This window comes from Chenopodium album, chromosome 21 (genome assembly GCF_948465745.1).
Source record: "Chenopodium album chromosome 21, dcCheAlbu1.1, whole genome shotgun sequence".
Lineage (NCBI taxonomy): Eukaryota > Viridiplantae > Streptophyta > Magnoliopsida > Caryophyllales > Amaranthaceae > Chenopodium > Chenopodium album.
Window position 1 is genome coordinate 19112288 of NC_137854.1, and position 25435 is coordinate 19137722.

At 33.9% G+C, this 25435-nt stretch overlaps 1 protein-coding gene across 1 annotated transcript; it reads right to left on the reverse strand.

The window, feature by feature from the left end:
- Nucleotides 1-4766: 4766 nt before the first annotated feature.
- Nucleotides 4767-23001, reverse strand: LOC145602466 (kinetochore protein NUF2 homolog). The gene is made up of 11 exons (XM_081658654.1): nucleotides 22628-23001; nucleotides 22313-22531; nucleotides 20645-20735; nucleotides 20380-20559; nucleotides 19766-19855; nucleotides 18753-18860; nucleotides 17939-17992; nucleotides 13462-13576; nucleotides 13218-13375; nucleotides 11408-11503; nucleotides 4767-5053 (listed from the first exon to the last, which is right to left on the reverse strand). Exons 1-11 carry the CDS (start codon nucleotides 22798-22800, stop codon nucleotides 4979-4981), a joined length of 1359 nt encoding a protein of 452 aa, XP_081514780.1. The 5' UTR covers nucleotides 22801-23001; the 3' UTR covers nucleotides 4767-4978.
- Between the last annotated feature and the right edge of the window lie 2434 nt (nucleotides 23002-25435).

Here is a 25435-nt window from a genome sequence, read left to right on the forward strand (position 1 = left end):
ATCCCGGGACTCCAATGCATCATTTATTGACTCCAACCTGAAAATAAGCAACACTGCTTACCATTACGGTAAACAGGGCGAACCAAAACAAATAAGAAGTACGGGTTAGCAAAATATGCTAAGTACGATAAGTGCAAGATAATTAAACTCAATTTATTCGCAAACATGCTTTAAAACCAATTTCCAATAAATAATCCAATAATTCCAAACTCATGGTTTAAAACCAATTCTCAATAATTCCAATATCAATAATCAATAAAACCAATTCCAATTATTTAAAACCAATTCCTTATATTAAAACCAATTCCTCTCCCAAGTGTGCACACCCCCCAAGCTAGTCTCCTTATATTGCAAGGCTATTCTTGAGGAAAGACTAGGTCATACAAAGTCCATAGTCTTATCAATAAACCAAATCCGCATAGTGGGATTACTAACATGCTTATAAAGCATAAATAATAATAAATCCACGATTCTATAAATCCTCTTTTAAATCCAATAATTCAACCTTTAATAAAAATCCAAACTTCTTTTTAATAAATTCAACATGCTTTTAAAATCAATCCTTTTTAAACATGAATAATAAATTAATTAATCAAAACATGTTATAAAAATCAATAATCCAATTTAGTTATTAAAACCAATCCTTTAAACATACTTTTAATTCATAAACCATAATTCAATTCAATTTAATTCAATTCATCATTCAAACATGTTATTCAAATCGATCACTTTCAAGGTATCTAGCCACCTAACGTACTTTGATCTCCACTTAGCCAACAACACTTCAAAAGAACTCTCAGGTAGCTTGATCAAAAACACCCTACAAATAAATATAACCTTAATCAATATAAGGTTAACAAATAATCACAAATAATTAAATTAAACCCTCCCAACTATATTTACATGAACCTCTTAAATTAATTCAACATGAATATTATTAAAACATGATTTTATATAATTAAAACTACTCATAATAATTTCATATTAATCTCCCATAATAATAATAATAATAATAATTGAATAAAAGAAAAGGAGAAGAAAAGAATTGGATTTGCGCAGGAAATAATAGGCAGAACTTTCAGAGGCTATAACTCCTTCAATATAGCTCCGAATTGAGTGATTCTTGAGCCTAACCTCGAGGATTTTTCGAGAGGAACAACTTTCTGTGAAATGTCACTACCTCAAAAACTGACCAGAAGTGCCCGAAAATTGGCTTCAAAGATGGACGGGATGATTTGTGTAAAATTGAGGAGAAGAAAAGAAGAGAATTTGTGTGAAGAATATGAGAGGTATGAAGGGGTATTTATAGGATAGTATGTGCATGAATTGTGGTAGGAAAATGTAGGAATAATTATGGTAATTAGGGTTTAAGAGATTACTTGGAGAAGTAAGCAAAGATTTAAGGAAAGTTTTGATATTTGAAGGGATTGTGTATAATTGAATATGGAAGGTATGTATGTCATGAAAAATATTAAGGAAATTGGAATTGCTTGGGGAATAATTAAGAAGAATGAATGGCAACAAAATATAATAATTGGATATCAAAAAGATGGAGAATTAGAATTATAGAAAATAGGAGATTTTAGGGAGATAATTAAAAATACAAATTACCAAAATATTATACCAAATCTTTTATGGGATGGCCGAAATTATTGAGCTTTCCTAAGCTCATATTTTCAGCCTTCCTATTTAGTATTTAGGAATATATTTTGCTAGTTTTAAGGAATTAAAAATAATTGTGTAAATAATATATATTGTAATAAATAATTAAATAATAAAATACCAAATATTCACCAAATAATTTAACTTATAAAATCAGATTTTATACATAAGAAAATCTGAAATTATTAGCTAAATAAATTATATTTTCGGACTTATTAAAATAATAATAAAATATAGTTTTTGCCTTAATTAAAATATCCGAAATTTATAAATAAATCCGGTTTTTAAAATAGGATAAATGGATAATAAATCTTATCCAAAATAATGATTAGTTTTCAAAATACTTTTGGCGCCAAAATTCAAATATTATTTTGGCTCCAAATAATAAATTTACTAAAATACCCTTTTTATAAAATAATTCCTAATTAATAATTAGGAAAATACGTATGAAAATACGGGGTATTACAGTCTACCCCCCTTAAAATAAGTTTCGACCCGAAACTTGGTCAAAAGAAACGAACATCATTTTGAAATTATTGGTTCATGCACATCCTAACTTGACTCAAGACTCCAACTCAACTCAAATAAGACTCGAAATAACTCAAAAATGACTCGAAAAGTTGACGCGCGAAACTCTATCGCCCTCTACCCCCCTTAAAAGGAGTTACGTCCCCGTAACTCGACCACTAACCTTAGGCAAACAGTTCTGGGTAACGTTTCCTCATATCAGCCTCAGCTTCCCATGTAGCCTCTTCAGTTTTCTGATTTGACCACAATACTTTCACAATGCTCACATCCTTGTTCCTTGTGCTCCTGACCTTAGAGTCAAGAATCTTTACCGGTCTTTCCTCATAAGTCAAATTCTCATCCATCTCAATGGTTTCTGGTTGTAACACATGTGTCACATCAGGAATATACTTTCGAATTTGGCTCACATGGAACACATTGTGAACCCTTTCAAGCTCGTTAGGCAAATCCAACTTATAAGCCACTTTTCCCACTTTCTGAATGATTTCATAAGGCCCTATGTACTTTGGGCTTAATTTTCCTTTCTTCCCGAACCTCATCACACCTTTCATGGGTGAAATCTTTAACAAAACCTTCTCTCCTACTTCATATTCCACTTCCCTCCTTTTCATATCAGCATAACTTTTCTGTCGATCTTGGGCTGCTTTAATCTTTTCTTGGATCAACTTGACCTGCTTCACCATATCCTCAATCATTTCTGGTCCAAGTACCATAGTTTCACTTATATCATTCCAACATACTGGGCTTCTACACTTTCGACCATACAAAATTTTGGCCAAATGGATCATTATTTTTGTTAGGAGGGAGTATGTTCCTAATTTAATCAAGTGGAACTTTTTATGAATAATAACAATTATAAAAAAAAAATTAAAAAAAAAAAATCTTACATATAGTATGTTTGTTGGTTTATTTACAATCTTTTCACCCATTGTTATAACAGTTACACATTACAAAATATGTAAATTACACACTTATAGGATACAAAAATCAAGCCGAATTGGTTTAGGCTATTTTCAATTATGAGCTGTTCGGTTTAGGGCTTAATCGACTGTGAAAATCATATTATTTTGTTCGGGGCATTTCGGGTTTATGGTAATTTTAGTTAGGGCTGCTTGTGTATCAGATTTGTTCGAGTCTAATTCGGGTAAAAATCTGGTCAAGTTACTTTAGGTATCGAGTCAACTTAGGGTTAAGTCACTTTGGCTATTTGGCCAAGATCAATTCGTTGTTTTGGGTTCAATTCAGGTTAAAAGTTATGTCATTCAGTACGAGTTAGGATTGCCAGGTCTAATTTAAAGTTTAAAAACTCTTTCTTTCTTCCTACTCGCTCTTGATCTCTCAATAATTTCACGTTTTTTCGGTCTTTCGAATACAATCCCATCTTCAATTTATTCCAAAACAATCTCATCTTTGACAAGGATCTTCTTTTAACAAACCTTTACCGTTGCTTGCAACATGTTGATATGTCATTTGTTTAATTTTTTTCAGTTATATATATGAAAAAAAAAACCTGCTCTACCCCATCGTTCCTTGCTCTGGATTTCTCCTTCCCCGACAGCCTGAGTCCCACCCTTTCCTTTTCCCAGACAGCCACCCACACCCCCTCACGAACCCAAGCCAGCCCCCTTGCGAACCCAATTCCCCCACAAATACAATGGCTTGAGTTGTGTGGTGCTCGAGTGTGGGGAGTTCATCGAGTAGGAGTGGGCGTAGTTATGCTTATCTAGGGATTCCACGTAGAAGATTTTCGAGATGCGGGGTGGGTTTTTAGGGAAATGGTTATGGTAGTGTACAGGGGGTTTTTGGGGTAAGATGGGGTTTTTAGGGAGGCAAAAGCAAGTTTTTGAGGAAAGTGTGGTTCAAGCATGCAACAGATGGTGGGGTGGCCAGGGCAAGGTTGCACTTTAGAAGTCAAGTAGGTTTTCGAGGTGTCGGTGGTGTACTGGTGGCCATGATGGGAGGAGCAAAACTACGTGAAAAAAAATAGGATTTTTTTAAGTTATGCCCCGAAACTTTTTCGATTTCTAAGCTGTGCCAATGCTTTTTCAAATGTCTAAGTTGTGCCCTCAACTTAACTAATTTTAAAGTATTAAACCAATTAGAATGGGACACGTGTCAAATTAACAACGCCACGACACAATTGTTGATAAAATGACTTAACTTTTGTTAACAAAAATGGCTGTCAAAGATTATTGTTGATAAAATATCGTAAGGTGAAGGGCACAACTTATAACTTTGAAAAAGCATGGGTACAGGCGTACAGCTTTGAAATTCAATAACTTAAGGGGCATAGCTTAGAAAAACCCATAAAAATAATAATAATTTAACCGATTAAGCATGTCATAGGTCAAAAGTACCGGTAAATAAAAATCTTTATCAAAGGAGGGATTGTTTTGGAACAAATCAAATATAATATTATTTTGAAAAACCGAGCAAAGGTGGGATTATTCTAATTTGTCATAAGTTCTATTCATTTGCATTTTACACAGTGTCCAATGTACAAATAATTATTATTTAAAATTTTGTTTTATATAAAAATTCTGAAATAATTGATATTATATACTTCGCATGAAATTATATATCAAAACAAATCCTACATGATAATGTTATTGATTTTACATAATTCAAAGACAAGATCAAAGATAATTAACTTTGACTACATAAATAAGGTAGAATTTAAAAAAACAAGGTAGTACAGAGAGTAAATACATGTACATAGGACCTAAATATTTACCACATGATTGGCCTCGCATCCAATCCAATGTCTATGTGTGGTAGTGAGGAAAGCTCAATTCCCTGTCGCAGTCATTTGCACCTTCATGTTTGACATTACTTGTGCAGTAGAGCTTGTGTACAAATTTAGCTACATGAAAAGAAAAAAAAAAATTTGAATATGTCAGATGACAGATACCAAAGAGGACATTGCAACATTTGTGTATGAAACAATCTCTCCATTTTAAACATGTTTCATTTGTTTTCAGTAGCATGAATAAAGATACGAAGAGTACTGTACAGAAAATTCGATGAAAGTAACACAGGAACAACAGAAAATTCATACAGGTCAATGATAAATAGTTATTGAGGCATCTCTGCAGAAAGTACCACAAAATGACAAAAGTAAGATGATGAATAGCCTAAAGCCTGCAAAAAAATATTGACTCCATTGATATATGATGGGATGATGCTAACATGGGATTGCTTTTCCCAACCGTATTGATATGCACCGGTGCTGGCCGCCCCATACCTAAACCGAAGTGGATAGATATGCACTGGTTTTTTCGTTGACTTTTAGGGTACATTCTAAGGCGACTTGTTTAGCAAAATAGTCAAATTAACCATCATTGAGGCTAAGGTTTCATCCCCGTAAGGAGGGAAAGTCACCCATGGACCATGGTAACCTCGGGACATAGTGATTTGTGAAAGTCAGAATGTCACTAAAATAGATGGGATTGAAGAAAGACAGCATTCTCATTGAGGTTTGTTGATGTTTGGGAGAAAGAAGAATTGAATGGTTAACAAAAATTTTCAACAAGATTTGGGGATGTAATAAGATGTATTTGGAGTGGAGGAAAACTGGAAAAGTAATTTAATACCTTTGTATAAAAACAAAGGCAATGTCCAAGATTGTGCAAACGTCAATCTCATAAGTCATACTATGAAACTTAAGTAGCGAGTGATGGGAAAAAAAGGTTAAGGGGAGGTGTGAAGATTTTTTAAATCAATTTGGATTTTGAGCATGGAAGATCAGCTGTGGAGGCAATCCATCTTATAAGACAACTAATGAAGATCTATCAAGAAAAAAAGGATTAACATATGTTTTTAATTGATTTGGAGAAGGCCAACGATAAGGTACCAAAGGAGATTCTTTGGTGTACGAACCACTATTAAGACCGATCCAAAAGCTTACTATTACTATTGGAGTTCATTAAGATTCTACATTTAACCCTTTTCTTTTTGCTTTTGTCAACAACTCATTGTCAATTCAAGATGACATGCAATGGTGCATGATTTTTGCAGACAATACTATGTTTATTGATGAGACGAAAAAAGGCATGGAAGGTAAGTAAACATTGTGAAGACTGGTTTTGGAATCTCGTGGCTTGAAAGTTGGACGGACTATTTGGAATGTAAGTTTAGCGGCGTGAGAAATAGGGAGACAAGGTTGATCCCCTTGGATGAAAAGATTGTCCAAGGTTCATAGTTGAAATATTTTAATCAAATGAATGGACAATTGGATGTTGATATAGTTCATAGGATCTAAGCGGGTTGGTTGAAGTGGAAGAGTGCGACAGGTTTAATGTGATCCCGGCACGCCTCATAGATTAAAAGGTTGATTCTGCCAAACGGCATTAAGGTATGCCTTGTTATATGCTACATAATGTTGGTTGTAAAGCATTGCCACGTGCATAAGATGAATGTAGCAATGATGCATATGTTGTGGTGGATGTGTGGCCATACAAGAAAGGATAGGAATGAGATAATTAGGAAGAAAATAGGAGTTACATCGATTAAGTACAAGATGAGAGAGATTCGCTTAAGGTGGTTTAGCCACGTAAGAAGAAGACCAAGTGACGCTTCATGAAGAGTTGTAAATGTTGGGATCACAAGTAGGGGTGTCAATTCGGATGATCGGATCGGGTCTGATATGATCGGGTTGGGTCGGGTAAATTTTTAAAGTTAAGTCATACTAAATTGTTATGTCCACGCGAGTCCAAATCTGAATCGGATATTTTTTGGATCGGGTCGGGTCGGGTGTACTTTTGACACCTCTAATCACAAGGGGTAGGGAAAGACCTAAAAAAATTTGATAATGGCGATATGAGTGCTTTGGGAATTGAGGTAAATATGGTGTTGGATAGGGCGATGTGGAGGGAGAAAATTCACGTCAATGGCATATCATGGTTATATATATACAATTGTTTACTTTATCATAGCATTTATTTTTTATCATTTTACTCAATTCATGTTTTATAAACTTTATTGTTTTCCTTTGCTAAAGTATTCTTAAACCGCTATGTTTTTTACTCAACACATTATTACCACTCCTTTAAACTTTCTTAAATTTTATTCTTGGCGCTCCTCTAAAACTCTCTTAAATTATATATGATGCTCTTTCTTTTTCTGACTTTAGACACCTTTTTCAAACTTTTTCAAATGTTTATCTTATTATGTTCTTTTTTTTATGGTCAAACGGTTCGTTATGACCATTCACGAAAATCAACCCCGATCATTTTGGGACAATGGCTCTAATATTGTCATTAGGGGTGAGCAAACCGGGTACCCGATCAAAATTTTAGGAACCAAACCCATAATTGGTTGAGGCTAGGTCCCAAAATTCGGAATAGGAATTGGAATTAGTTCAATTGGTCCTAAAATTTAAGAATTGGAATTTTCGGGTACCCACTAAGGTATGTAATTGTTAAAATATAAGACAAATTATAATACTTACTTTGGTCATTTTCATTTTAACGTTTAATACTAATATTAAAATATGCATTAAGGTGTTGAATTTATGTTAGTTATTAAAAATACTTGTTTATTTTACTAACTAGATACATTTAACGTATTTTTATTATTTAAAATTTATTTAGTATAGCATATATTGGGTAATCGGGTACATAATGGGGTGTAAAAGTTAAAGGGTAAATAATTATGGACTTGTATTCTTTGCCTAGATTAAGCATAACCTTTTAGGCCTATAAAAACTTCCCCTTGAATAACTAAATGAGGGTAATATATTAACCCGACACCACCCCCACAACCCAATATACCAAGTCCAACTTGGCATTTCCATTAGCCTAGTTTTTCTCTACCCACAACCTTACCTATGCTTTCTTTTCCTCCCAAATTCTCTATCTTCTTCCTTCCATGCCATGAAATTGCAATTTGAATTCAAATTTGTTTACAGATCTGGTATGCATGATGAAATATTTTCTTCGATAATTTGTTAGTTTCAATGTTTATTTATTATATATTTACTTCAATTTTTTTATGTAGATTTACGGTTACAAAAAAATTATTCACTTGATTTTCAATAATTAGATTACTTTTAAAAAAAAAAAAAAAAAATACAGCAATTTTACCTTGATTTTCTTTTTCTTCTTCTTTTTCTTCAATTTCGAATTGCAATTGTGTACTCCCTCTGTGTTTTTTTAAGTGGTACAGTTTAACCAAATATGCATGCCGAGACGACTTTAACCACTAATTTATCTAATTATATGTTAGTAAAATTATAGGGAATTCGATATTATGAAAGTATACCTTATGAAGAATCCAACAATGTATTATACATTAACACTTGTTTTCTTTAAATTAGTAAACTAATCAAGTCAAAACCATGATGTAAATAGTAAAAAAAAAAGTCAAACTGTAACACTTAAAAAAACAAGAGCAGAGTATTGCTTTACCTTAATTTTTTTTCAAACATTTTTTGTTTGATTTTCCAAAGGATAAGGATCTTGAATTACTTTTTCATGCTTTTTTTTTTCTTTTTTTATTTCTTTTGACAAGTATATTACTATAGTTTTTCAGATTACCATGTAGTATTACCTATGTTACAATGACACAGGTACGGGTATCCGATACTGGTACGAATCCAAGTGTCGATACGTCATTTCCAAAAATTTAAGACACGAGGACATTGTCTTAAACTCTTAACTTTGGACTCCGATACGGAAACAGCAATAAATTCTTTAAGAAAAAAAAAACATCAATAAGAAACATGTTATTATCTATTTTTTATTTGGCACAGATCGGAAATCTTTTGAGTCAATATTTAGGAAAATTTGTAAATTACCACCCAAAAATAGAACCATTTTCAAAATAACCACCCATTAAAAATTTTATTTTAAATTACCACCCCTTAAATTAATTAATTACGCAGATTACCACCTTTTTCAAATTTTTGATTGAATTCAGATGTGTGCGGCCCTCCTAATGGCTAATAACGGCTAGTTCTTGCTTCCCAAATGAATTCCCCCCCCCCCCTCGATTTTTCCCTATATAACGTATCTCCTACCCTAATTTGCGATTTATACTGCAAATTCTCCCCAAATTCCACAAAATTCACCCCGAACATATGAGCTTGTAATTGCAGAAGCGTTCTCAAGAAACTTCATAGGTGAATTCGCATCAGGTAAAGACTTTAATTCTTTAAAGTTAGGGTTCTTGTAGTACTTAAATTGGGGAAAACTGATTGATTAGTTGATTAGGGTTTATTTTCTTCGCAAATTAGGGTTCTTATTGTATTTTAATTGGGGGAAATTGGGTGTTTAGTTAATTAGGGTTCATGTTATTCGCCTAATTTAGGTTTTCTGTCATTGAATTGCTGCTATATGAGGGAAAATTGTGTTTGCAAATTGTTTTTGCCCAAGCTTCAAGCAAAACCCCAATTAGACAAGAGTAACTTCTTTTGTAAACTAAAACTAATTAAGGGTTTTAATCTGCAATTTAGGATCCTAATTTGAAGAGTAGGTGAGAATTTATGGAGATAGGTGGATTTGCATAGAGAATTGAATGGGAGAATTGAGAGAGGAGTAGTCTTCAATAGCTTACATTAGTGAAATCGACAAAAAAGAAAAAAAAATTAGGAGGGAAGTAACGACTGTGGGCCCCATACATCTGAATTCAATCGGAAATTCAAAAAAGGTGGTAATCTGCGTAATTAATTAATTTAAGGGGTGGTAATTTAAAATAAATTTTTTTAATGGGTGGTTATTTCGAAAATGGTTCTATTTTGGGTGGTAATTTACAAATTTTCCCAATATTTATTCAATATAAATTTTGATACATACAATATCTTTTAAATAACTAAAATACTGTAAATAATATAATAATATTTAAAATTAAACATTAAAAATCTTATGAAAGCTTTCTTCAATAAAAATAAAAATATATATATATATATATATAAATAAATAAATAAAAATTAAAAAAAAATCTTATGAAAGCTTGTTTGGAAAGCCAAATAAGATTTATTATTAAAAAATATGAGTACCACAGCTTTTCTATACCAATTTCTTGGGAAACCCAAAGCCTTTTTTTTAAATAAATGTACAATACATCTCTTTCTTGGGAAATCAGAATGTCTTTATAAATAAAGTTATTCCTCCAAAATAAAATAAAACAAAGGTACAGAAATACTTAAAACCCTTCATCTTTCTTTAATGGTTGCTTTCTTCGCTCTTCCCTCTCTGCTCTCTCTCTTGAAGCTTCTTTTCTTCAATGGCTACTGTCAATAGCCGTACCCGAGAGCTAGATGGCGAGTCCGAAACGGATTTCATACCCGAATCCATGTCGGGTATGACGGCAAAAATATCATGTCGAGTAACGGAGAGTATTACCAAAAAATCAATCATCTAAGATTTTAAAAAGTATTTTCATGTGATTTTGTTGATAAAATGGGTCAAAATAAAAATGTGGGATTTTTGTCTTAACTCGGCTTTATAATATTGGGATAAATTTCATGTCTGTTAATCAGATTTAACTTTTCATGATTTTACTGGGATCAATCAGATTTTGATTAATTTAAGGGAAAAAAACGAGAAAAATTATTGTGAAATTAAGGAATTGAAGTACATATTTTCCCTAGTAATAAAATGTTGTGTGCCAAACATGTTGTAAATGAGTCCCCTTAATAGTTTCCCCTCTAAAATTACCACCCCTGACAAATCCCCTCCTAATCATTAACCCCCTAACCATTCCTTTTACTCCAGGCAAGCCCCCCAAAGAAAATAAATAAATAAATAAAGAATAAAAGTATCAACGAGGAAGCAATTCACATTAGCAGTTTGTTTGGATAGCAAAGTGGAGAATAAAGGGATGGGAGGGAAGAAGAAGGAAGGGGGAGAAATGGAAGGAGAGGGAGAAGGTAAGGTTACATTATCCCTCTAAATCTGAAGGATTTGGTTTATTTAAGAGGGAGGGAAAATGAATCTTCCATTTCCCTTCCCTTCCCTCCTATCAAAAGGTATTCAAAGAAGGGAGGATGAATCCCTTCTTTTCTCTTCTCTTTCTTTCCCTCCAATTCTCTCAATCCAAATAATGCATAAAAGAAAAAAAATGTAACATAAAAAAATAAAAAATAAATAAAAACAAATAAAAAACACAAGTATTTAAATGAAGGAAAAGATAATTCTTGCACATTATATGGAAAGTCCATAAAACAGTTAATCAGACTAGAACAAACAACAGACTACTCTATATTATAGAAAATTACCTCATTTACAATCGCTTCACCTTTTTTTAGCAACTCTTCTTGTGTCACTGCTGCATGATCCTTTGTTGACTTGATCTTTTCTTTTATGGAATCAACCTAGAAATTAATAGAAACAGAAGACAGCTTAAATGTCTTGAAATGTAAGACACCTATTACGCCAGCAATAGACCGCACCTAACATTAACAGCTTGTTTGAAGGGAAGGGAAGGGAAGAGAAAGGGAGGGGAGGGGAGGGGAGGGAGGAAAAATTCAGCTCCTTTGTTTGGATAAAGGAGAAAGGAAAGAGATGGGAGGGAAGGAGGAAGAAAGGGGAAAGAACAACCAACAGCAACATTGTGCTCCTTTGTTCCATTCAACCACCAAATTTCAATTCATAATTAAACTATTAACCCTTGATTTTTATTCTTCTTAATCATCTTCCTCCATCTGAACATGATTCCTTAATCTTCATATCAATCATGGCAAATTACACAGTTCTTGAATTCTAGCAAACTTTCGATTTCGGAACAATATGACTTCCTTCATCAAAGAGCCCAGTGAAAGAGGCGCTTAGTTTTAAAAAGCGTGAGGCGCACCGAGGCGCAAAGGGTCCTTGGAGCCTAGGCGCAAAGCGCGGAGCGAAAGCGCACGTCTCTTGGATATGAGGCGCAAGTTTTTTTATATAAATTTATTTTTATTTTACTTCTTTTTCTGGTTAAAAAATTTTTTAAAAAAAAATTAAAAAAAAAGGGTGGTCAGATTGGTCACGTGACTAACAGTCAGAAGAACTGAAGGAGACGGCTTTTGTATATTAAAAATAAAAGGGAAAAAGAAGTAAAATAAAAATAAACTAAAAAAGTTTTACGTTATTTTAGGTGGGTAGAGGAGAGAGAAAAAAGAAGCAGAAAAAGAAAAAGCGTGGAGAAGAGCAGAGATCGAAGAGAGAGAATAAAAGGGAAAAAAAGAAGCCTACCTGGTGGTATATTTGCTGCCGGAAAACACCGGGGATAGATCTCCGGCCATGTCTGCCATAGCAGACCTCACCAATTTTTCAGTTGCAAAGAATCCCGTAAATTAGGGTTTTCGAAAATTAGGGTTTTAAAATTAGGGGTCAAATTGCAGTGATATTGTTTAATTAACAAGGGGCTTTTGCTCGAATTATCTTTCTAAAGACTGGGTAAGCTTCAATTTGGGAAAAAAATGTATTTTTTATACAAAAACTGATCCAAAGCCCCTTTTCTCACGCTTTAAAACCTAAGGCGGCTCAGGCGATGCGCCTTACGCGTTGGCTGAGGCGGTTTGAGGCGCGCGCCTTTTGGAATGCGCGACGCCTAGGAAGGCTAAGGCGTTTTAGCCTGCGCCTCGCGTCGCCTTACGCCTCAACAGCGCCTAGGCACGCTTTTTAAAACTAAGAAGAGGCGAAGATAGAGTCTGCTCGAAAACTGGAAGCCATTGATTACGATGACAATAACAAAGGCGAATTGGTGGTGGTAGAAAATTGGAATTAGGGTTAGGAAATTGGGGAAATTAGCGTAGAACTCCAGCAGTTGAAGTAGAGAGAAAATTTGGGGATTGATTTTTTAAAATAAAAAGGGTAAAAATTTTAAAATAAATCACGTTGTATATTTTATTTTCCTTCCAAATCTTTTCAAATTTGGAAAGATTTTACTCTTAAGCAATGATTAATTTCCTTTCCTTCTATTTCCTTCCCCTCCATAATTTACTATCCAAACAAAGGAAATTGCATATCACCCTTTCCCTTCTCTTCCTTTCCCCTCAAATCCCTCTATCCAAACAATGTGTAATACTTTTAAACTGTAGAATAGATTACCTCAGCTACCACAGTTTCAACCTTCCTTCCCCGTGTTTCCAGATCATGTTTCCGTGATTCTGCCGCCAACTTTGCATTATTCAATAATCTTGTGTCCTCCTCATGTCTCAGCTTTGCCTCCTGTTCTATGAGAAGTTTTTGTTCATCCGACTGTCTAGCTGTGAAAAGCAAAGAATAAGTTGCTGGCAAAGCAATGTCTGAAAAGAAACGAAGCAACTACTCGGGAATCTCAAAAGATAAAAACCTTTGGCCTGGTATTCAACTACTTTGGCTTCAAGTGATTTCTCCAGCATTTGATCATCACTCAACTTAGACTTCAGTTGCTTAACATCCTTTTCAGCAGATTTGTAAGAATTCACCTGTAAGAGTACCAACTTTTGTCAACCAATAAATACATAACCAAGCATACATATATTTCTCTTGTATCGTTGGTGTTCGACACAAATGCTACCACACACCCAATGGCAGATTACTGAGATGCCAATTTAAAACTATGGTACAATTGACACTAATGGATGAAAGACAGCCAAAAGATGGAAATCTATATATTTGGCATTTACTACAATTCTTTCCAAATCATAATTTCTTATCCTTTCTTACAATGTTTATTAGGATACTTAGCTAATGAATCATTAAGATAATAGAGGGAACCGGAGTTGAAACTTTGGCAAACCTTATATGAGGCTCAGAAGTAGTTTGCTAAACCCTTTCAACGAGGCATGCACTTATTGAAATTTATGTTCTCTTTACAAATTTTCATTACTAAATTTTTAAATTAATTATATTAAATAAAGAATCCTAATATTCAATTTCAATAACATGCTATCATGAACTCTAAATAAACATGCTATAAGATGCACAAAAGATAAAGACTTAAGTCATTTCATAACTCTTATATAGCGTGAATCTCTATACTCTTTCCCATACAAACTTCCTTTTCATAGTAATAATGATGCACTAATTCTGAATAATTCATTGATTTTTAGGACCCCTAAAATATGTGAATCTCTTCACTCCATCCGGCCATCATATGAATGTTCCTTTCCAATTTGAGTTATCATGTGCGTTGTACCTTGTACCTAAGCATTTAAGGGATCATTTGGTAAAAGAGATGCAGTACCTTATTTCCTTTGGATTTATGTATGGTTGGGTTCTGTGCGCAACTCTACCCCTTTAACTATATTTAGTTTCATCAAAACAATTTTCAATTTCACTCCACTCTCTTGGGGTTTAAGGCCCTGTTCTTTTCACCTTAAAAAAATAATATTAAGTAAAAATAATTTCAGTTCAGTAAAAATAATTTCAGTTCATTAAAAATAAGTTCAGTTCAGTAAAATTCAGTTTTCTTAAAGAAGAATTATAATAGAAAATCAGTAAAAATAATTTAATTTCAGTAAAAATAATTTAATTTCAGTAAAATTAAGTTCAGTTTCAGTAAAAATAAGTTCAGTTCAGTAAAAATAATTTCACTTCAGCAAAGTTAAGGTGAATCAAACAGGGCCTTAATTTCCTCATTCCATTCAACAACCCTCATATATAAATAAAAATGGCTACACTCCAACCCCAATTCCACCTAACTCTTTGCATTTTACCTTTATATCATTGACGGCATAGTTTGTTATAAACTTATACCCTCATTTTGCCCACTTAAACCTACCGGCTTATAGCATTATATTACGGGAGGCCACCACAGCTTACCCACTTGTATTGTTAGGTGACTCGTTGCCCAACCTTTACACACTCTTTCTTAGGGGCTTAATTCTCATGCAAACATAAGTGTAATTTAAGAAAATGAAAGTAGTATGATTTAAAGGGGATTTGGTTACTTTGATTTCCTTACCATAGTATATTTCATTATTATAAAGATAAGGGATGGTAACCCTTAATTATTGTTACAACCCTCTTTTTTTTAATTTCATAAAATGGCCCTTGTAAAAAATTTATTCCTCCTTATTACCTAAATGAATGTTTTAACTTAAACTTTTGGTTACAAAACTAATTGCAGTAAGATTTAAAAAACAAAATCAATATAAATTTTTAAAAAACCACCCTTCTCTCTACTCTTCCCACCACCTTACTCCCTACAACTACCTCCATTTCTCTATCTCTAGAGCACCAACACCACCCAACTTGTCCGCGACCACAATACCAAACCAGCAGCAATGACAACCGCAACAACCCAAAAAACCCAAAGACTTGAAGCTCCCTCACACAACCCTATGCTCCAATAATCAACACCACCGACCCACATAAGCCCTAAATCAATTACGAAGGGGTGAGTGGTGTGGGTCAGATTTTTGAAGGAGGTAAACGGTGTGGGTTGAATTTTTGAAGGGGTGAACAGTTTTAGGCTAGGGTGGTTGGATTAGGGTGGAAAGGTGGAAGATTATATCAACTGAAGTGTGATTTTGGAGCAGTGGGTGGGGTTGTTATTGGTTGGGTGAGGTTGTTTACGGTTGGAGGGGGTGGTTTCGAGCTATATGGGTGGTTTTGTCATGGGTGATCAATGTATAAAAAAGCTCAAGGCGCACTAAAGCGAGAGGGGTTCTGCTACGCCTATTTAAAGTGAGGCGCACTATATGGGCATTTAAAAGTTTTTGGCTGAAGTGCGCCTCAAGTGTGCCTCATGTGCGCCTAGGAAAGTGGATTTGCAAGGGGTAGATTTCACGAGCCATGGTTATTACGGTGATGGATGTATGGTTGCAATTTCTAATGTGTTGGTGGTGGTCCTTGTGGATTTTGTAAAGTGTTGTAGGTCAGGGAATGAATATTTGATGTGGTGGTGTTGGTCCTTGTGGATTTTGTAAAGTGTTGTATGTAATTTTAATCATTAAGGTTAACCATGGTTTGTATTTTAATTAAAACTAACCCAATATGGCTATAAGATGGAATACAATTTTAATTAGGGTCATTTTGTGAAATAGAATTAAAAGTGACTTAACACTTTAATTAGGGTCATTTTGTGAAATAGAATTAAAAGTGACTTACCAAATCCATGTAGGCAAAATTGAGGATTATCTTGTAAAATTTCCTTATAAGATATTACCTTTTCAATGCAATATCAAACATCCATGTAATTTAATCAATTATCTAAACTTATTGTTATTTTTTTTCCATTCCTTCGTATAAATAATTAGGATATTGTAACTAGGATGGAGGAGCAAAATTTCTCCTCACAACGACAATAATTGTAATTAGATATTTATTTTTATTTTTGTAAAAAAAAAAAATTTGTTCTTTATACTACCTCCGTTTCTTATTAGTTGCAACTTTGAGCTCGACACGGATTTTAAGACGAAATTTCACAATGGTTGATTAATGAATTAAAGATATGTAATTAAGCAAGGTAGGAGAGAGAAAGTAAAAGTAATTAATTATTTAACCACCACCACCAATAGCACCCACCACACAACCGTCGGCCAACAGCACCCCCGCGCCACCGTCGACCGCAACACCCACCTTGAAACCACCCATGTCACAGCCTTAAACCACCGCATCTTAACCCAAAATTGCCTGAAACCACCCACACACACACGAACAACCGTAAAACCGCTCCCTCTCCATTTGAACAACCTCAATTTCACCCTCTCTTAGCTCGGATTAGCTCAAACCACCTTGAAACTACCCTTTCTCAACTCAAACCACCTCGAAATCGTACACCCTCACTCAACCCCAGAACCACCCACAATCACCCTAAATCGCTCAAAATCTACCCCTACTCACCCTGAACCACAACGAAACCACCCTCAATCACCCTAATCCACCCAGAAATCGCCTCAAATCATCCCAAATTAGCCCACCCACCCCTCAAACCATCAGATCTAAACGATTTTTTTCAAAAAAAAAAAAAAAAAAAAAAAAAGAAGAGAGAGAGAGAAATAGGAACGGGAGGAGGAGGCGACTTTGATGGTGGTGATGAGCATCGACAATGTTGAAGATGGGTGTTGCTGTGGTATGATTAACAGTGGTTAGATGTAGCGACGGCGACGGTGTTGCGGTGGTCTGATTTGTTCGTGGGAGATGAAGATGAGAGATAATGATTTTTGATTTAATTGGGTGACATAACTTATGTTAAATAAGTTAGATTAGGAATTTAATAAAATATGAATTATGTAGTTAATTGTGTTTATGAGCTCAATAGTAAGGGTATTTTTGTAATTTCATTTGAAAAAAACTTACTTAAAAAGGAAAAAAATGGAAAGTTGCAACTAATGTGTAGCACCCCTAAATGGCAAAAGTTGCAACTAATATGCAACGGAGGTAGTATTTTGGGATGATGATATTGTTACTTTTTTAATGGTTGAAACACTTTCAAATTTAATTTAATGTGTTCCTTGACTTCCTGATAGTTCTTTACATATTTACATTATTCCATTTTAGGCAAACCTCATTTGATACCTTACCCACATTACCCCTACATATTTACCCTTTTCTAAAGAATATTAACCCCATTTTATCACTTTCTTTTACTTTTCTTTTCCTATATTTACCTACCTTTTTCCACCCTCTTTTTTTGTCCACCATTTTTTTCACATACTCACCAGTCACCACATCAACATAGTCTCTCCAATTATCTTAATGTGTGTGCAAACTGTAGCAGTAAAAATCTTATAGGAAATAAAAATAAAAAATTACTTCAGCTGGCGGAATATATGCCTAGGATCTATATCTCTTACATTCTGAAACAGATTAAAATACAAGATTGATTACAAAAAACAAACCTGTTCTTGTATTGCTTGCATCTGAGCCAACTGCTTCGTCATTTTCTGCGAAGCCTGAGATAAGCAGCACATAGAGTGACATGTGAATTGTCTTCCTTAAAATTCTCTACTTCACAAGTTCATAGCAGTCCAACTTCATTATGCACAATGCATGGAGGGAAACAGAAACTATTGATACTTGTGGCAAGTTTTTTAGTTAACATGAGCAACATATTAATTGTGTACCATATAAACATAATCAGAGTTTCAATGGCTTAGTATACAGCCAAATTCTAAATTAACAAAAAATATAGCAGTCTAATCTTGAAAATTAGATAACCAAAAGCATAATAACCACATCCTTACCTCTTGATGTAAATAACGTAATATTTCAATCTTCAATTTCTAGAAAAATAAATCATGCTAGAACTTATACTTCCTTAAACAGTTAAAAAGTATAATAAGTTTCATCCCTCCAATCAACAATCAACAAGGCTACCAATCAAATCATTTCACGCCACCAAATCAAAGTATTCCTCACAGCCAACTGACAATAAATAAATCATCTCTAAGACAAGAAATGACAATAAATCAATCATCTCTAAGACAAGAAATGAAATCAATCCGCAAGCCAAGTGGAATGAACATAGATGATTATATAAAATAAAATAAAATAAGGGATGCATGGTTGCAAACTAATATGGAAAGTGAAGACAAATATTACAAAAAAAAATCTTTAAAATTAGCTCTGCAATCAAACTGGCAACTACAGAGCTACACAATGCATAGGAAACGATCATATACCACAGACAAAAATAACACCATCACATATTACCTTTGTATAAACCTCCAAAACTGCAGTCTTTTCTTGAAAACTTTGGAAAGCTAGCCTTTCAGAATCCTTTGCCTCCATTTGAACTACTTTCTTCTCCTCTAACGTCCTCTACCATATGTAAGAAGTGAAGTGATTAATTCCAAGACTTTCGGAATATCAAATGAATATAGAACATAACAAAATCAATTAAGATAATATTCCATTGCACATCTGCTTCTTACCCCCCCCCCCCCCCTCCCCGTGGCCTTAAAAATTAATTATATTTATATGATAAAAGACCCAAGGAAAGGATAGAAAGAAATGTTAACATGTTTTGATGAAATCTATTCAAGGCACAAATGCCTCAAGCGAGCATCTTAATTCTTAAATATTATCATACGAAGAGACCTTATAAAACACAGCTTCAAAAGCAAGTACTATATAGTTTAAAATATCTCGATCAGGAAAATCATGTTGATCGTTTTTAGCACAAACGAAAAGTATTGCCAGGAAACCAATATAGTTAGAAACTTCAAGGGAAAACATATCTATTAATACAAAGTCATATTAGATGGGAAGAAATAATATTTCTGATATCCTCATAGATAAATGTGCAGTACTTTAAATTGTGCTAGTCTTGGTGTATCATATTAAAACAGCAAGTTACGTGCATGATTTTCCTCATCATATGCTTTGTCAACACACTTAAGCACTCTATATAATACTTCTTTATATTTTGTCAACAAAGAAATTAAATTAGAGGGAGGAAGAAGCTGAAAAGACAGAGCCCGATTGATCCTATATTCTTAATAATTAACAAATTTTGATACGCTGGTCAAGATGTCAAATTTCATGAAGCCAAAAATGAGTACCAGACTATGTCTTTAGACCATAGCATTATAGAGATACTTTCTTAAGCTAAAAAACAATCATGAGTTGCATAAATAACAATTTGTAGTTCTATCAACAATGAATAAACAGCTAAAATACAGTTGAACTATAAACTGAGTACAGTTTACAGCTGGCAGTTATACCTGAAGTTTGTCTGGTGATTGCACAATTTTAGAACGTAAAGTAGCATTCTCTTGTGTAGCTTGGATGAGTTCATACTCTGACCTTTTAACCTTGATGAAAGAATAAACAACAAACAAACCTATAAGCAGTTACTTAAAGAAACAAAGGGATGTTTACTACATCAAGAATATATGAAACTACTTTTGACAATGTGATTAAGAGTACAATTCAGACACTACTGCACTAGAACTTGTAATAGATATTGAATAAACAAACCACTTTTTACTAGCAAATTTATGTGGTCTATCACTTCAGCATTATATGCTGCACAGTTGACTCAAGATTTGTGCTAGGGACCATAACTGCTCATTGATTGCAGATTTTTATAAACACCTAGCAACCCAGTACTATATGTTGGTTGCAAATTCACTTACAAAGCCACTTTTGCTCACTAGTAACAAAGTATAAGTTAAAAGTGTGAAAAAACAACCAACTGGCTAGTAATAACAATGGAAGGGTATCACGAGCACCAAATTAAACAATGTCAATGCATAAGAAACAATTATCCCTAACTGAAAAAAATTAAATGAGAAAACGTGATGACTTGAAAGAAGAAAACTAACAAAGTTCTTACAGTATTTTCCAATTCTTCGGCCTTCTCCTTCATTGCTTGACGCTCCTTCCTCAAAATCAACTGATAGCTGTTGAGATTATCAAGGCTTTGCTTCAATTCCTTTACCTTAGCCTCAGCTTCTTGGACCAAAGGCTTTTCCCTTTCTCTTGCTCCATTGAATGCTGCAATTTCTTCTCCTAACTGCATTATATATTATGATTAATCAAAGCATATTTCCACCCATGTTTTCAACTTTTCCGGAGATATATTTAATAAACCACGTCACCAGTGAAATTTTATCCTCGCGTTGCTTGCGCTCCTCTTCTAGTACATTGAGTTCCTCAGCAAATGGCTTTAGCATACCCAATTTTGAATCTCTGCCCATTGGCAGCACATATATAACAGATATCAGAATAACAAAGATAGCTACAATATACGAATGATCCATTATTGAGAAAACACAAAGCATACAAGACAATAAAGTCACAAGTAATTACATGACTGAAACACTAACAACATCATTCAAACTATAGTGTAATCCACTTTATTGATGAACATGGTAATTGTCACTACTTCCAGTAAAATCACGATTCAAGTTTGCGCTGAAGGCTCACCAACTTTGACCATCAATTTGTCAAGATATGCGAGGACATACAATATCAAAAACATTGCAGCAAGATTTGTCTGATTATGGACTTTCAAAGGTCATTTTGTTAAAGTATTTATAGTTTACAAGATGTAAGGTCAAAAACCACATCAAGTAATTCTTCAGCAGAAACACCTTTATTGTGAAATTTTCAATAAAAACCTAACTTGGCCCCTATTTGGACCTTCATCAGGCAGCTCTCAAATATGTTATGGACAATAGCCATGATATCAAAATGAGTAAGAGGCTAGAAAAAGTATGTATTTTATGGCCCATAGAAAGGGCAAAGGGTTATTAAATGTATGTTACTCCCTCCGTTCCCATATATTTGACACGTTAAAATGGGCACGGAGTTTAAGAAATGTTTGAGTGAGGTAGTTTTAATGAATTGTTTATTGTAAAGTGAAGTTAGTGGAATGTTATTTTATTCATTGATATAGTGCATGGGCCATAGTAAAGAGAAGTTAGTGACATGTTTGAGTGGGGGTGAGGATTGTTTAAACACAGACCTTAACACTTACGCTTTGATTGGATACGAAGAAATGGAAGGAAAAGAAGAGAAGAGAAATGGAGGGGGACAAAATCTCTTGTTTGGGTAAAAGATCGGGGGAAGGAAGGGGAAGGAGAGGGAGGGATCCATTTTCCCTCTCTCTATAATAACCATAATCTCTCCAAAATTGGAGAGATTTGGAGGGAAAATGGAGCTCACCTCCCCCTCCCTTTCTTTTTCCTTCCCTTCCTCCGTTTTCCCTCCCCTTCTTTTCCTTCCTTCTTTGCTATCCAAACAAAGCGTATAAGTGATGGATCATTGTGTAATATAGAAAAACAATTAAATATTAGTGGGTCCTAGCCATTTTCAGTCTTGGGTCAATTATTTGGGAACAGACGAAAAAGGGAAGTGTGTCAATTATTTAAAAATGAGAGAAATAATCAAATAAGAAGGTAGTAAAATTTAATAAAATTTAAAGGTATATATTTCAATAAACCAATTTTTCTCATCTTTTTTATTTCCCAAATAATTTTTGAAATGAAGGAATAATCACCTCAGCATAGAGCATGAACTCAATTTCTACGCAATAGAGTATACCATTAATGTTTGTAAGAGATAAGGGCACATTTCGCGTAATTCCCTACAGTTCGTGAAGGTAAGCATTACTCTATCACATTTCGCGTAATTCCCTACCGTTCATATACAAAATTTAGACACACAACCCAAATACCAGCACAATCTAGTACCACTAAAATTTCTAAAAGTAATTTGAAATATGAAATTGGACAAAATTAGTAATCAACTAAGAGGCAACTCACTTATGAAGGAAGAAGTTGATGATAGCAGAGGCAAACTTGACAGTACGATTGGAGTCAGGGCGGATCAAATCAGGCAAGGTGAAACTAATTGGGCACTCAATCGCAGCTAAAACATCCTTAATTTTCCTATACAAATTGATTGCTCTAATGGCATCAACATGCATGTCAGGATTCTCAAACCGCTCCAACGCCTCGAAATCAACTTGACTAGGATCTTCCCTGCAGAAATTCAAATCGAAAATGTCATTCAAAGTAATCAAAACAGATAAGTATGAAACTAACAGAAGACAAATAAGGGTTAGGGTTAAAATTAACTGGAGAGAATCGAGGTGAAGTAACAGGGAACTGTAGAGATTGAAGACGAAATTAGAAGTAGGGTTAGTGAGATCGGAATCGGAGATATTGATAATCTGGTATTCAGCTAAAATTCCGATGATTTCAGGGCGAGCTAGAACTGGAAGCGAGTACATTGATTGCGTTGTTGCCATTGAAATCCAATTAAGAACCCTAACTCTCGAGTTCTGAGTCTGAGTAATGCTCTTCTTATTGCTGCTGCTCTCGTATTTTACTGGATTTTGTACTCTGTACTGCTTAAGTTGTTAAGATCAAGCGATTGAATTTATGTCGAGAGGATGAACACCAAAACTGATTCATTGGTTTGCTTTCCCCTTTTTGAAAAGATAAGTGGATTTTTTGTTTGTTAGGGTTTGTGTTATGCCATAAATTTGAATCTTAAATTCCCGCTTTTTTTTTTTGTTGTATTATCTAATCTAATCTAATCTAATTTATGGAGTAATATATAAAGGGATGTTATGAAGCAACTTGTGTGAATGACACAAAATTATTTTGGTCTTCTTTGTCATCACCATTAAATGCATAGTCAAGTTTTTCCAAGCCTATTAACCTATATGTATGACTAATGTGTATCTAGTAGTAGCTTGTTTCTACTATAAATACATGGTGAATGCACTTGCAAATTCACCCATTCTCATTTTCATCCGTAGTGAGATAATATTACAGATAGTAAAATACTTCTTTAGCGCTCTCTATATATATATATAATTTATAACACGTTATCAGCACCATCTTCAATCAAGTATACTTATACCGATTATCCAATTTTTACAAAGATTCAATTCCTTTCACAAAATATATTGAGGAGTATGCTCGTTGCTCATACGGGATCCTCTATACCAGAAACTCGCAATATATTTCTCCACAAAATTACTCTACATAATTAGTCATGTTGATAAAAATGAGGATATCTGTAACACCCTAGAAATTCCTTTCCTTTAAATACACACTTTACTCTTTTTAAAATACGATTTAGGAATATCTAAGACATTACCGCCACCGTGAAAACGGCTAAGGCAATTATCAAAGACACACAGCGGAAGACTTAACTCAAAACCATTAAAAACAAGTCAACTTAAAAGTCAACCAAACGAAAGTAAAGATTAAAACCAAAGTCAAACGAAGTCAAATAAAATCAACCTACAACTTGGAACCATTGAAGGCCCTTATCAAAACCAATTAAATTATGAAAACCTTTGCGTTAGTCTCATAAGCATAACATAATATAATATAATATTTGAATGCAATAAACCAAATCTCAACTAATAGAAACTAGCATGATTCGCTCTTCACTCATGCCCCGTCATGAATATGTTTCAACACCCGAAAAGATTATCTCCACTTGTCCCCGCTACTCTCCATTAAAATGGATCATCGTAGGGCCAAGAAAAAGACATAGCCAGACACAAACAACACACACAATCAGCAAAGCTGAGTACATAAGTGTATTTAAACACACTAACATGCAACTCCTAGCATCACACATACTTACCTCATTGCACCTGTTTACAAGCACACACAACAAACAACAAGACTCTTTAACTGGACACTAAATAATTCATTTAGCGTTGATTACGCATCGAACGGGTTTCCAACTAAACCTACCTCAATAAATTGAGGCCCACTGACACGGGATCTAACCGTGCCAGCATCACCTATGCCGCACATTGGTGGCGGAATTCCAGCGCATAATAATAATAAAAAGGAATATACAGCGTCCTGTACTCCATTAGAAGTTATGATCAAATATAAAGTCACATAACTCCCCCCATATGTTCATACTCAAGGTATATACGTTCCAAGAGTTTTGGTGCGTAATCTCTTTCACTTTACGTTATTTACAGATTATTAAACTTGGTGATGACTCCCATAGCATAATAACTCAATAAACAACAATTATTCAATCAAACAAACATACCAATTTAATTCTTGAATAATTAGTGACCACATATAATTTAATGTTGAACCCTTTTTAAAACTACCTCAGTGTCAAAGACACCTTAAACGCATAAAGCGCCAACAATCCTATCCCTCAGTGTTAAAAACACCTTAAGTGCACAAAGGCACCAAAATACTATTTAATCCTTGTGTACATAGACACTTATATAGCTCCTTCCTCATGCTTAATGCATCAATAAAAATTATATGAACTATAATAAAATTCCTTTTCAATATTTCAAACATAATTAAACAATTAGTTTAATTAAACATGCTCTCTAACATGCCATAAATAATTATGTAGTCCATATACTCATGCCAAAAATATAATTTCCAATCCATAGATCATCACAAATAAATTCATGCTTCATAATTCAATCACCAATACTAATAATTCACAATTTAATACATAAACCTTAGCATGATGCTGCTTGTAATTGATTGAAACCAAACCTAGCATGATTCTACATCATCAAATATGCTAAGTACGCGAACGTACCTCAATTAAGCCTATAAAGTGGCCGAAAACACTACAACAATTCCCGAATCAAGTCTCCTACAAAAAGGGACAATAATACTAAATTAATTACTCTTGTATACACAATTTCCAGCAACTTAAGCTCACTTTAAACTATTTAGAATAATCTGAAAATTATTTAAAAACCCCTAATTAAACTCCTTTTTAATAGGTTATCACACCCTTTTATTAAAATCACAATTATACTACTTTAAATAAAATTCCAGCATTTTAAACTAATCAAAAACCACTTCAAAACCTCATCAAAATACATCTTCATACTTAAATTATCCATAGAAAAATTAAATTATCTC